Genomic DNA, 13488 nt, shown 5'->3' with positions numbered 1-13488 from the left:
CTTGCATGCATGAGGCTCTGGGTTCAATTCCTCAGCACCACGTAAGCAAAAAGAAAAAAGCCAGAAGTGGCGCTGTGGCTCAAGTGGTAGAGTGCTAGCCTTGAGCTGAAGAGCTGAGGGACAGCGCCCAGGCTCAGAATTCAGACCCCCCCAACCAGACCCCCCCCAAATAATAAAAAAATAAAAAAATGTCAATTATAATATTTATGATTCAATTCTGAATTATGAACAAAATACAGTCTAGTAGTAAATAAAAGGAGTCCAGTTTACATAATAAGTATTCAATTGCATATATAAGTATTCAAACTAAAGAATATTTCTAGTTCTAGGTTACTATTGGAAAAAATATTAAAACAGTCCTATATTTAAAATACTTAAACACAAATTATGATTATCAAACACCTAAGAGTGGAGGCATATGGGAAGCTGTAAATTTGTTCTTTTTATTTTTGGTGGAACCAAAGATTGACTTTAAAGCCTTACTTTCTCTACCACTTCAGCCATGCCTCCAATCTGTAAACATACTCTTGGTTTGGCTAAGCTTGTAACTTTAGTACTCAGGAAATTAAGGATGACTATAAGTTTGAGGCCAACCAGGGCTACATAACAAGATATTGTTTCGAAAAACAAAAACCACCCAAACAAAGTTTACTGAAAAATTATTTCCTACAATATACTTCTTGTTGGGGGAGGGGCGTACTGAGCTTGAACTCAAGGCTCCATGCTTTCCAGGCAGGCACTCTACTGCTTGGGTCATTTCTACAACCCTTTTTTGCTTTGCTTATTTTTAACACAGATTCTTAATTTTTTTGCCCTAGCTAGTCTAGATCACAAACCTCCTATTTATGCTTGTCACCACAGGATGACGGTGTGTACCACCATGTCCAACCTTTTCAGCTGAGATGGGGTCTTCTGAACTTTTTTGCTCAGGTTGGCTTGGAATGTTGATTGTCTTGATCTCTACCTCCCAAGTAGCCAGGATTTTAGGCTTAAGCCACTAGGGCCTGATAAAATACCCTTTCAATTCCTTTCAGTGACTGGGTCAGTATCATACCAGATTTTAACACAAATCTCCAGAAATTCTAATTCTTCCCTTGGACACAATTCCTTTATCTTCCCAAATTCTTGACTAACCAAAAGTGTTAAGGAAAGGTTTAAAAAGAGAACAAGTATATTTACTCACCCACTAGCATCTCAAAAAGGAAAACACCTACAGACCACCAATCACATTCTCGCCCATAGTAACCATCACCTCCTTGCGATTTCAGAACCTCAGGTGATATATAGTCAGGTGTTCCAACTGCTGTATCACAGTGCACCATTCCTGTCTGAATAAATAGCAGAGATTGATAAACACAATAACAAAGCAGATCAGTGTTAAAACACACACACATAGACACAATTAATTCATACTGTATAGACATAAAGAACTTCACTGCTGACATGGCTTCAATATTACAGGGGTTTTTTACAACATGAAATGTCTAGATTATGGGAGATTAGGGGCTTTAAACTATACGAGGTTTCATCAATGAAAGAAAGTAAAGGTGGCAAACACCTGAGATTCTATGTAAACCAACAACTTTTCTTTCTTTTTCTTATTTCTTTTTTTTTTGGGGGGGGGGTGCAGTTGTAGGGCCTGAACTCTGGGCCTGGGCACTGTCCCTCAGCTCTTCAGCTCAAGGCTAGTGCTCTACCACTTGAGCCACAGCCCCACTTCTGGCTTTTTTCTTTTTGCTTATGTGGTGCTAAGGAATCGAACCCAAGGCCTCATGCATGCAAGGCAAGCACTCTACCACTGAGCCACTTTCCCAGCCCCTCTTTTTCTTATTTCCTACACCATGTAATAATTATAAGGGAAATATAGAATGTAGTCTAAAAGACATTGATGTAGAGAAAAGAATCATTAGAAAAGGAAGCTTGGGAGTTTTCAAAAGTAGCTCAAGTACTTAAGATGACAAGGTGCCCCAGTTAGATAAAGTTCTTATTTTATCAAGAAAAAAATACATACATTAAGCATTTAAATTAAAAATTCTTGAAGGTCTTAAGATTTAATTTTTTTCTAAATATGGAGCTGTGGTATCACTACTTGTAAGATGACAAAAAAAAAAAATCCAAAAACACTCGATGCTCAATTTCAGATGGTAACAAGATAATCCCTACTTGGTGTTTTTTCTTTTTTTTTTTTTTTAAACAAGGGTAAGTGCCATCCTAGGAGTGTGCACATGCACACATACTACAAAATCAAGCCTCTACAGTAGTATACTGTAGAGCTAAGTATATTCCTTTACCTCAAGCTCTGTCCAACATGCAAAAATTTACAGATTGATTTAAATGCTTATAATTTCTTTTACATGCCTAATTTTAAAAAAGCTGCCCAACACATGAGATAAAATGTGGGCTGGAAGTGCAGCTCAGTGGTAGAGTACATGCGACATGCATGAGGCTCTGAGTTCAATACCTATGACTAAATATGTAAAAAACAAATTCAAACTTACATACTTAAGAAATTTTTTATTAGGGGCTGGGAAGGTGGCTCAGTGGTAGAGCGCTTGACTTGCATGCTCGAGGCCCTGGGTTCGATTCCTCAGCACCACATAAGCAAAACAAAAAAAGCCGGAAGTGGCGCTGTGGCTCAAGTGATAGAGCGCTAGCCTTGAGCTGAAGAGCTGAGGGACAGCGCCCAGGCCCAGAGTTCAGGCCCCACGACCAGACCCAAAAAAAAAAAAAAAAAGAATTTTTTTTATTAATCTTCAAACTGGGAGAGATAACAATTACTTTATTATTTATAGCAAATAGAAATAAGTCATTATAGGTTAAATATAAATTATTATTTTATGGGAATTCAGCACAAACAGTGGTAGTAATAATTTGCTTCACTTATTACACAGGATAAAAAGAGAAAGGCAGAATCTACAATAATTTTTTTGTATGTATGGTGTTGCTCTATCATGGGGGAAGGGCTATATTCCTAGCCCTTAAAATTTTTATACAGGACAACTCCATAATTCACACTTCTGTTGTTGGGGGGGAAATTAAGAGATTTATTCAGTGAAGGAAAATCTCTACATTTCACATAAACCCAAGTGAAAGTGATTACTAGACAGACAGACACATACACCCCCACGCACATGTACATACAACCAGAGGAGAAATATTTAGAACTTAAAAGTTCAGAGTAAGGGGCTGAGAAGGTGGCTTAGCAGTAGAGTGCTTGCTTAGCAAGCATGAAGCCCTGGGTTCAATTCCTCAGTGCCAAATAAACAGAAAAAAAAAAGGTCAGAGTAAGGAGAGGAACAGGCAAGGTACAAAACATTGATATAAAGACAGGCTGTAAAGGAGGGGCAAGTTAGCCTATAAAGGAGTGAGAGAGGTCTGACATCTCACACAGGAATGAGTTATAAAGCAGCATGATGGAGTATATATAAAACATGCTTTAGAAAAGTAGTAAAGGCCAAATCAACTAAATGAAAGTTCCACAGAATGAAGAGGCTGGAAGCAAATGCTGGGGATCTGTTTCAGTTACTACTTGCAGAAAAATTCTTTGATCAGACTGTAACTCTCGGTTTGAAAGATTAATGTATCCACAATTTTGACTATCACAGTGAATTTTTTAAACATTTGGGAAAAAAGACAAGGTATTTTCCAATGTGTGGAGAAGCTCCTAATTTGTATGAATATAGAGCCTACAATTATGGCCAGTCTCTAATTCTGTTTCAAAGAAATACAGTAAGGATAAATCAAACACTGAAGACACTATAGTTTATGAGGGTAAGGAGGGAAGGGAGTAACAGGAACAAGGACACATTTTACATAGTTCTAACTCTTCAACCAGGGGAAATGGCACGTAAAAAAAGATGTAGGGGCTGGGAAGGTGGCTCAGTGGTAGAGTGCTTGCCTTGCATGCATGAGGCCCTGGGTTCGATTCCTCAGCACCACATACACAGAAAAAGCCAGAAGTGGTGCTATGGCTAAAGTGGTAGAGTGCTAGCCTTGAGCTGAAGAGCTCAGAACAGTGCCCAGCCCAGAGGTTCAAGCTCCACGACCAGCAAAAAAAAAAAAAAGAAGTAAACTTTTTTCAGTACTGGTTTTGAACTCAGGACCCTGTATTTTCTAAGTAGGCACTTTGCCACTTGCGCTATATCCCCAGCAGTTTTGCTTCTAGTTACTTTTCAGATGGGGACTTGTGCCTTGCTCAGTGCCAGCTCCAGTGTGCAATGCTCTTACAGCTTCCCACACAGATGGATTAACAGGAATGGATCACCACACTTGTCTTATTAGTTGAGATTGGGGTCTCACTACCTTTTGCCTGGGACGCCCTTTATAATCCTCCAGATCCCTGCTTCCTGAAAAGCTGGGATAACAGGAATAAACCTACTCTCATGGGCATGAAAATAAATTGTTTTCTAAATGAGTAATATAACCACACTGACAGTAGGGAAAAAATAAAATATTCCAAGCAGCTTTGGAAAACTCAGTGTGAGTGAGTGTGTGTGCGTGTGTGTGAGTGTGCGTGCGTGCGTGTGTGTGTGTGTGTGCGCGCGCGCACATGCGTACATGCACACTCACATGCCAGTACTAGAGCTTGAACTCAGGGCCTAAGTACTGTTCCTGAGCTGCTTTGCTCAAAACTAGTGCTCTACCCACTTGAGCCACAGAACCACTTCTGGCTTTTTGGGAGTTAATTAGAGATTAGTGTCTCATGCACTTTCCTGCCTGGGACTGGCTTTGAATCATGATCCTCAATCTCTGCCTCCTAAGTAGTTAGGATTACAAACATAAGCCTAACACCTGGCAAAAATAGTTAATTTACAGGATACTACATTAACAAAACGATCAAATCTGTTTTATTACAATGGCAGGGACTAGCAATTATGAAATCCTTTTAGGTGTAAAACCAGAGTTGAATAGGTAAATATACTATAGCTAATAGCCGTGTGTGTGTGTGTGTGTGTGTGTGTGTGTGTGTTAAACTGTCAAAGTTATAAAAAAGAAGGACTAAGACAAGGAACAGTCCTGTTGTGGTGAACTTGAATCAGAGGTATTGGTAGGAACTCATGACCTTTAACATACCAAAGACAGACAGAAATCTATAAATACATGTGGGCATTTTTGCTTAGTACACTTGGTGTATAATATATCTCTCTTACCTCTAGTCCACTGACAGGACCTGACAGTCCAGGATCAAAGAGCACATCTAGAAGCCAACACTGATTTCTAAGTGCTAACTTGGAGAAGTGGCTGACTCCACATAAACAAGAATGGGAAAAAATATACTGAGTATTTTGTAGTACCAAAAAATAATATAGGCCAGGTGCTAGTGGTGTACATATGCACATCTCTAATTTTAGCTACTCAGAAAACTTGAGATCCGAGGACTGAGGTTCAAAGCCAGCCTAGGCAGAACTGTCGGACAGACTCCATTTCCAATTAATCAGCAAAAAGCTGGACTAGTGAGTTTAGCTCAAAAGTTAGAATGCTAGGCATGACAACTGAGAGTAAGAGGCCCTGAGTTCAAACATCAGTAGTGGTACAGAGAAAGGGAGGGTAGAGGGGGGTGGGGAGGGGGCGGGGTAGGAAGGGAAGAGGCTGGAAAGGAAAATGTTTAAAGATCACCAAAGCCAACTTCCAAAAGAGTCTTCACAAAGTTTGGACCAGGCAACTTCAGCCCAAGTTTTAATGCATGAGTAGCCATTTTCCAGGCAAGTAATTAAGCAGCATATGTGAAGGCCAGGAATCCCGAGATAGTGAAACCTGAGGGATTGAACGATGCAGATGCTACCTATTCTTGCATTCTGACTAAACAGCCACTCAGCACAAACAGCTCAGAACCCCGTCTGTGTCTGTATCACTACTTCCCAGAGCTACACAAAGCTGCTTCCTTGGATTACCCCATTACCCATCCCGCTTCCCCTACCTACCAACTATTTTCATTTGACCTCTGATAAGCAATGGACACCTGCACTGCTCCTACAGTGCACCAACTGCTCTCATTTCCTTTCTTTTTAATGTACAACTTTGAAGGAAATAGTGTTTTCCCCCCAAAAATGAGTAGAAGTACCTACATTTAAAAAATTGGTACCAATTGTGGACGATTAATTTACCAATTAGTTATTTACAATTAGTTAAGAAAAAAAAACTAGGGGGGAGGATTGGGTGGGGGGACAGGGGAGGCTGGGAAGGGATGTGAAGGGTAAACAAAGGAGGAGGCTACAATGCTTGATAAGAAATGTACTCATTATCTTGTCCATGTAATTGCAACCCCTCTGTACAGTATATTCACAATAAAAAATAAAAAACAAACAAAAAAAACTATAGCCTCAATTTAGTCAGGTGCTGTACGCTGGAGTATTAGTGGATTAAGCACACCCTGTCTTCAGCTAGTTTAGAATAATAATGTGGCCTCAGCAGTGGAAAGGGCTGCTGAGAAATACATGGCAACAGTAAATTAAAAATCTGATTTAAGCCATTTTATTTCTTATTTTGGGAAGGTTTATTTTGTTTTTTGGCCGAGTGCCAGTGGCTAATGTCTGTAATCCTAGCTACTCAGGAGGCTGAGATCTGAGGACTGCCATTCGAAGCCAGCCTGGGCAGAAAAGTCCCCATGAGACTCATCTCCATTAACCACTCAAAAACTGTAAATGGTGCTGTGGCTCAAAGTGGTAGAGAGCTAGCCTTGAGCAAAAGCACTCAGGGACAGCACTCAGGCCCTGAGTTCAAGCACCACCACTGACAACAACTAAATGTTACTTTGGATTTTTTTTAACTTCACGTGGTTGTACAAGGGGGTTCAATTTAACATGTCCATTTATTTGCATTCAAGTCATTTCTCAGCAGTAACTGAGACACATTGAGATATACAATATAACTCACATTCAAAAATTTTTTATTTTTTGAGAAAAAGGAAGAACATTCAGAAAACAATTTATTAGACAGAACTTAGTAAGATATCTTTATGATTAATAATAACAGTAACAAATTATTTTAGTCCTTCTAATTTAAAGTTGTTGTTTTGCTGTTTTGTCAGTGTGGGGCTTGAACTTAGGGCCTGGGCACTGTCCCTTGGCTTTTATGCTCAACACTCCTAGCGCTCTACCATTTGAGCCACAGTGCCACTTCCTGTTTTCTGGTAGTTAATTGAAGCTAAGAATCTTATGGACTTTTCTGCCTAGGCTGGCTTAGAACCGTGATCTTTGGATCCCAGCCTCCTGAGTAGCTAGAATTACAGGTGTGAGCCACCGGTGCATGGCTCTACTTGAATTTTTTGTTGTTGTTGTTGTTGGTCGTGGGGCCTGAACTCTGGGCCTGGACACTGTCCCTCAGCTCTTCAGCTCAAGGCTAGTGGTCTACCACTTGAGCCACAGTACCACTTCTGGCTTTTTCTGCTATGTGGTGCTGAGGAATTGAACCCAGGGCCTCATGAATGCAAGGCAAGCACTCTACCACTGGGCCACCTTCCTAGCCCTCTAATTGAAAATTTTATAGCTGTATTTTTTTTTTGCTGTTATGCATGACATAATATTTTATAGGGAGCCAGGATAGCTGAAAAACTATTTGAGCACCTATTTACAGATAAGAGGCTACCACACTTTTCCTATAAAAGGCCTGAACATAAATACTGTAGTGGGGCTGGGAAGGTGGCTCAGTGGTAGAGTGCTTTCCTTGCATGCATGAGGCCCTAGGTTCGATTCCTCAGGACCACATAAGCAAAAAAAGCCGGAATGATGCTGTGGCTCAAGTAGCAGAGCCCTAGCCTTGAGCTGAAGAGCTGAGGGAGAGTGCCCAGGCCCAGAGTTCAGGCCCCATGACTGGCAAAAAAATAAATACTGTAGGCTTTGTGAGCTACAAAGGGCTCCTGTCATATTTTACCTTAAGTAAATGTAAAAATTTGAAAATGTAAAATGCAAAAATCACTTTTACCACATAGGCTACACAAAACCAAACCATACGCCATCATATGGGCCTAAGGCTCTCGTCTGCCAATTCTATCCACAGGTGAAGAAAATGAAATTATAACATTTCTGGAGCCTTCCCTGCTGTAGTGACTTCAATAAACAATGTGATAAACCTAAAATCTACAATGACATTATTCATACTAACAATATTAAAATTTTAAGTTCTATGTGATAGTTTTTGAAACAAACTTCCTTATCCTTCAACATTATGGAGTCATAATTTTTTTTTGTCGGTCGTGGGGCTTGAACTCTGGGCCTGGGTGCTGTCCCTCAGCTCTTTAGCTTAAGACCAGTGCTCTATCATTTGAGCCACAGTGCCACTTCCAGTTTTCTGTTAGTTAACTGGAGATAAGAGTCTCAGGGACTTTCCTGCCCAGGCTGGCTTTGAACCATGATCCTCAGATCTCAGCCTCTTGTGCTAGGATTACAGGCGTGAGCCACCGGCACCCGGCTCATCATTTTTATTAGTATTATTTGAGGAATAGAGGTATGGACTAAGACAACTTAATTAAAGTTCAATATTTTAAAAGCATTTGCCTACATCAAATTACACGTTTCTCTCTTACTGTTAATTCCTTTTTCAGTGACAGATGGGTGGCAGGCTGGAAAATACCACAGTATGTGGAATTATACATAGATCATATAAGAAAGCCACCTATCAGAAGCCAATCTTAAGACACTTTTGTATTCATATACCGTTTTGTAGAATGGGAACTTCTTTGTATAACCACTTAAAGATAATAAAAAAAGTTTTAAGAAGCCAATCTTAAAAAGATCAAAAGATGTACAAGCAATTAACAAAGTGATATGGCTGACAAGTATCTGTGAAGAAATTATCATTATTTATAAACATCATTACTTATTAATTATCATTACTTATGAAGTTTTTTAAAAAGTTCCACCAAATGGATTTGGTAACATTTGGATATGAGAGTAGGAAAGCTACTGCAGACATGGAGAGAAAAGACCTCTCATGAACTACCAGAAGAGGTTCTAAATGACCGAGGCCATTGTGGAATACCAGAAGCAATACTCGCTACAGCAGTAGCATTTGTTTCTTGCTTGCTTTATTTCTGAGGGCACTAGGGTATGACTAATGGTCTCACGTGCCCTTTACCAATTGAGCCATGCCTCTAGACTGGCCTTATACTGGTGCTTTTAGAGATGGATTTTCTGTCTCATGGATTAGGCTGGTTTTGAGCCACAATCATCAAATCTCAGCTTCCTGAGTAGGTAGCTAGGTATTAGCCATGTGCCCAGCCTCTCAGTACTAGGTTTAACTTAGAAAAACCTTCACCAGGACACACACAGAATTTGTATGATGTTGTTCAAGACAGTATTACTAAAGCAGGGAGTTGGAGTGACTTAGGGGTTTATGCCAGAGGAATAAAGACGTATTATGCCAGGGGAATAAAGAAGTAAACTAAGGAAAATACTGTGGAGTGCTAAGCAGCAATATGATGCAATAAACTACTTTTCATTTATTAGGGACATAAAAACAATATGCTATGTATTTTAATAAACTATATATATATATATAAACCAAGAATATACATGCATACTAAGCTAATACTCTGTGAAAGGGAATAGTAAACATGATGTATTGGTGGATTTCAAGGACTACAAAGACAATTAGAAACTGAACAGAAGAAAATAAAAATAGTTGGGGACTTTGTGTAGATACAACAATAAATTATAAGCCAAGGAAAATAATTAATTCAATTTCTTTACTTGAATTTTTAAAAATCAGAAATAAATTTAATAAGCCATATTTTGTTTTTAGAGACAACCTGAGATGTCTCAATTGCTGGTTTTAATATTTGCTTCTGGAAATGGTGCTGTGGCTCAAGCAGTAGAGTGATCCCCTTGAGCTGAAGAGTGCAAGGAGCACACCTAAGCCCAGAGTTCAAGCCCCACGATCGACAAAAAAAAAAAACACAAAAAACATGTGTGTATATATATATATATTTTTTTTTTTTTGCACCCTTATCCCAAAAGCTACCGGCTTAATTAAAGTCAGGATACACTCATGGAAGTGCAGTATATAAGCATCACAGATTATGTATACCAGACAGGAAATTTGAGCATTCTATCAGAAAATGATTTCAAACTTTATTTTCATTATTGGTAATTTTCACTATTAATCATTCCATACTACATTATACTACATACAATAAAAGGGAGTTTTGGAAACAATAAAGAAACCTCAATTTATCAAACACTAATTGATTACTGGTTATAATACATAATACCATACTCCAGGAAGAACACCAAAAAGGAAAGGAATTTGAAGTTTTAAGTTAGAAACACATTACCTAGAAAGTATGGCTTTCTAGGCATACTTTCTGAATACTCCATGCATTCCAAATTCTCCAGGGCATTATGACTTAGGAGAGTGAGTAGAAGAGGTCAGTAGAAGGCTATCAGGGAGAACTTTCCAGATAAAACAAAATCTGAGCTGATTTTGAGAAACAATAGACTGCTGATAAAACAATAAAAGTAGATGCCAAAGTATGACATAAATTATGTGGCCAGAAGAAAATTATCTTAATGCAAAATACTTGGCTTGACTAAACAAGTGTGTGTGTGTGTGTGTAAGCATCCTGGAAGTTATGAATAGTGTGTGTGTGTGTGTGTGTGTGTGTGTGTGTGTAAGCATCCTGGAAGTTATGAATACCATACCAAAAATGATATCTAGTCTGTTGTAATATAGTCATTTTTAGATCCAATAAGGAAATAAAAAGCCAAAAACTTTTTTTAATGATCCTGTTCCATTAGGAATTACAGTATTTGCAAAAAATGATAACAAATTTTACGATCAAAGCAAAACTATTACAATTAGCTATAAGGTTAATGTTACTGAAGCTACTAATAACATGAATTATTTTATAAGTGAAGGTATCACATAAGATTATGCCTCCAAATATATTCTTTATAGTTTAAGCAAAGGGAATGAGAAGTGGAAGAATAAATTTCTTTCCTTCCATTTATCTCCTTTAATGGTAGTGGCAATAGCTACATTTTAGATTTTGTGCTCTAATTCTATGCTTAGTTCATGAATCAGTTGTGATTGGCAGCAAATTCTTATCTACATAGTATAAGGAAGGTAAGTTACATCTCTTTGATATTTGCCAAATCTGCTTATAAAATATTTTACAGCTGAATAAATGATTGCTGTAATTTTTTAAATTTGGTTTTATTTGTATTCAAGCTACAAAATCCTAATTTGCATTTACTTGCTTCTAAAAAAACAGCATTGTGAGCCAGGTGTTGGTAGCTCACGCCTGTAATCCTAGCTACTCAGGAGGCTGAGATCTGAGGATCACAGTTCAAAGCCCGCCCAGGCAGGAAAGTCCATGAGACTCCAATTAACCACCATAAAACCGGAAGTGGCACTGTGGCTCAAGTGGTAGAGCACTAGCCTTGAGCTGAAGAGCTCAGGGACAGGGCCCAGGCACAGAGTTCAAGCCCCATGACCGATAAAAAAAAAAAAAAAAGACAAAAACAAAACACTAGTATTATTTTATTTGCTTACTTACTTCATCCATCTTCATACACGTGCCAAAGTCTGCTAATTTTAGATGACCATGTTTATCCAAGAGCATGTTGTCAGGCTTCACATCTCTGTGGATTAAACCCATGGAGTGTATTGCATCCAGAGCCAGAACAACTTCAGCAGTATAAAATTTGGCCCATTTTTCAGGCACATCATAATTACTCATAAGGTTTACAAGGTCTCCACCGGGCATGTATTCCATTACCATGTAAAGATACCTATCATCTTGAAAAGCACAAAAGAGCTGAAAAACAAAAATAAAAGGGGAAAAAGTAAAAAACCAAAGAACAAAACAACAAACAGAACAAAACCCAAATGTCCTATTAATAAACCAAAACCAAAAGTATAATTAACAATGAAAAAGACAAATTACAACTAAAATAGTTAAAATTTATGAAATCAGCCCTTCAGGAATCCCATCTCCATTCCTGACTGACAGACTAACTACATCCTAAAGGGTTCCTACAACCTCTTCAGGCTCCCACAATTCACTAAGATGACTCACAGAATTCAGAAAAGCACTGTTACAGTTTCATTATAAAGGATACACAGAGCGGGTTGGAGATGTAGCTTAGAAGGTAGAGTGTCAGCCAAAGAGCAAAAGTAAGCATCAGATACTGAGTTCGAGTCCTGGCCTTGAACCAAAAAAACCCCAAATGATCCACTGAGGGCTAAGTCTGGCAGCTGCCTGATTTTTGGGTTCTCTCCCTGTGAAATCAGGATGCACTGCTCTCTGAGCAGCTCCACGAAGTATGCTCCAAACCAGGTCAATGTCCAGACCCATTACAGGCATGATGATTAAACAAATCATGGGCCAAGACATTAAAGTCAATTACCAACCCCCATTATATTCACTGAAGGTCTGGTAGCTGAAAGCTCTAATCCTCAGGCCACAAAACATTCCTATCATTCAAAAAACTTTGAGCCCCCGCCTGTAATCTGAGCTACTCAGAAGGCTGAGATCTGAGGATCACAGTTCAACTTCAGCCAGCAGGAAAGTCAGCCCGGGTTGGAAAGTCGTGGAGACTCTTACCTCCAATAAACCACTCGGAAAACCACAAGTGGCACTTTGGCTCAAGTGGTAGGGTACAGCTCGTCTAAGAGCTAAGGAACAGTGCCTAGGCCCAGAGTTCAAGCCCCACAACCGACCAAAAAAAAAAAAAAAAAACCCCACTAAACAACCAACTTCAGGTTTCTAAAGCTATCCACCAGAAAGTGGGGAAAAGACCAGATACATTCCTTATTATACCTCATCATGCAACAGAATATTATCTAGCATCAAAAGAAAATTAAAGCCGGGCACTGGTGGCTCACGCCTGTAATCCTAGCTACTCAGGAGGCTGAGATATGAGGATCACGGTTCAAAGCCAGCCTGGGCAGAAAAGTCCATGAGACTGGTCTCCAATAAACCACTAGAAGTGGTGCTGTAGCTCAAGAAGTAGAGCGCTTGCCTGGAGCTGAAGAGAGCGCAGGGACAGCGCCCAGGCCCAGGGTTCAAGCCCCATGACCCACCAAAAAAGAAAAAGAAAAGACAATTAAGTATGATAGATGTAGAATGTAAATGTACTTTAAAAATAGTATGCTAAAGATACCAGATGCAAAAGATAGCATATTTATGATTCCTTATATATGAAATGTCTAGAAATGGCAACTCTATAAAGACAGAGAATAAATTAGTGGTTGTCTGAAGCTAAAAGGATAACAGGAAATGAGCAAATAATTTTGAAATGATGGAAATACTCTGAAATCTTGATTGTAATAATGGATATACATCCCTGTAAATTTCCTGAACAGCATTAAGTTGTATACATAAAAAAATTAACTTTATGTTATGCAAGATATTCCTCAATATAATTAATACAAGTTATAAGGGCAGATACAGCCAATAGAATGACAATAAAAAGTTATATATTTTTCCATCAACGGTAACTATAAATTAACCCTAACAAAACTTAAAGAAGTAGGTCTTCAAAGAAA

The 13488-nt window shown here is 38.8% G+C and overlaps 1 protein-coding gene across 1 annotated transcript in view; it reads right to left on the bottom strand.

Annotated features, from left to right (window-relative positions):
* Positions 1–13488, bottom strand: part of Rock2 (Rho-associated, coiled-coil containing protein kinase 2) — a 69154-nt gene that overhangs the window by 42504 nt on the left and 13162 nt on the right. Inside the window, exons 5-6 of the mRNA XM_013013554.1 lie at positions 11495–11755; positions 1184–1328 (exon numbers count right to left, since the gene is read on the bottom strand). Coding sequence (XP_012869008.1) covers positions 1184–1328; positions 11495–11755 — 406 coding nt within the window. The remainder of the gene's footprint in view (positions 1–1183; positions 1329–11494; positions 11756–13488) is intronic.

The sequence above is a fragment of the Dipodomys ordii genome, unplaced genomic scaffold (genome assembly GCF_000151885.1).
Source record: "Dipodomys ordii isolate 6190 unplaced genomic scaffold, Dord_2.0 Scaffold20, whole genome shotgun sequence".
NCBI lineage: Eukaryota > Metazoa > Chordata > Mammalia > Rodentia > Heteromyidae > Dipodomys > Dipodomys ordii.
The sequence above is the reverse complement of the archived record's forward strand: the minus strand, read 5'-3'. Positions and strand labels throughout refer to the sequence as shown.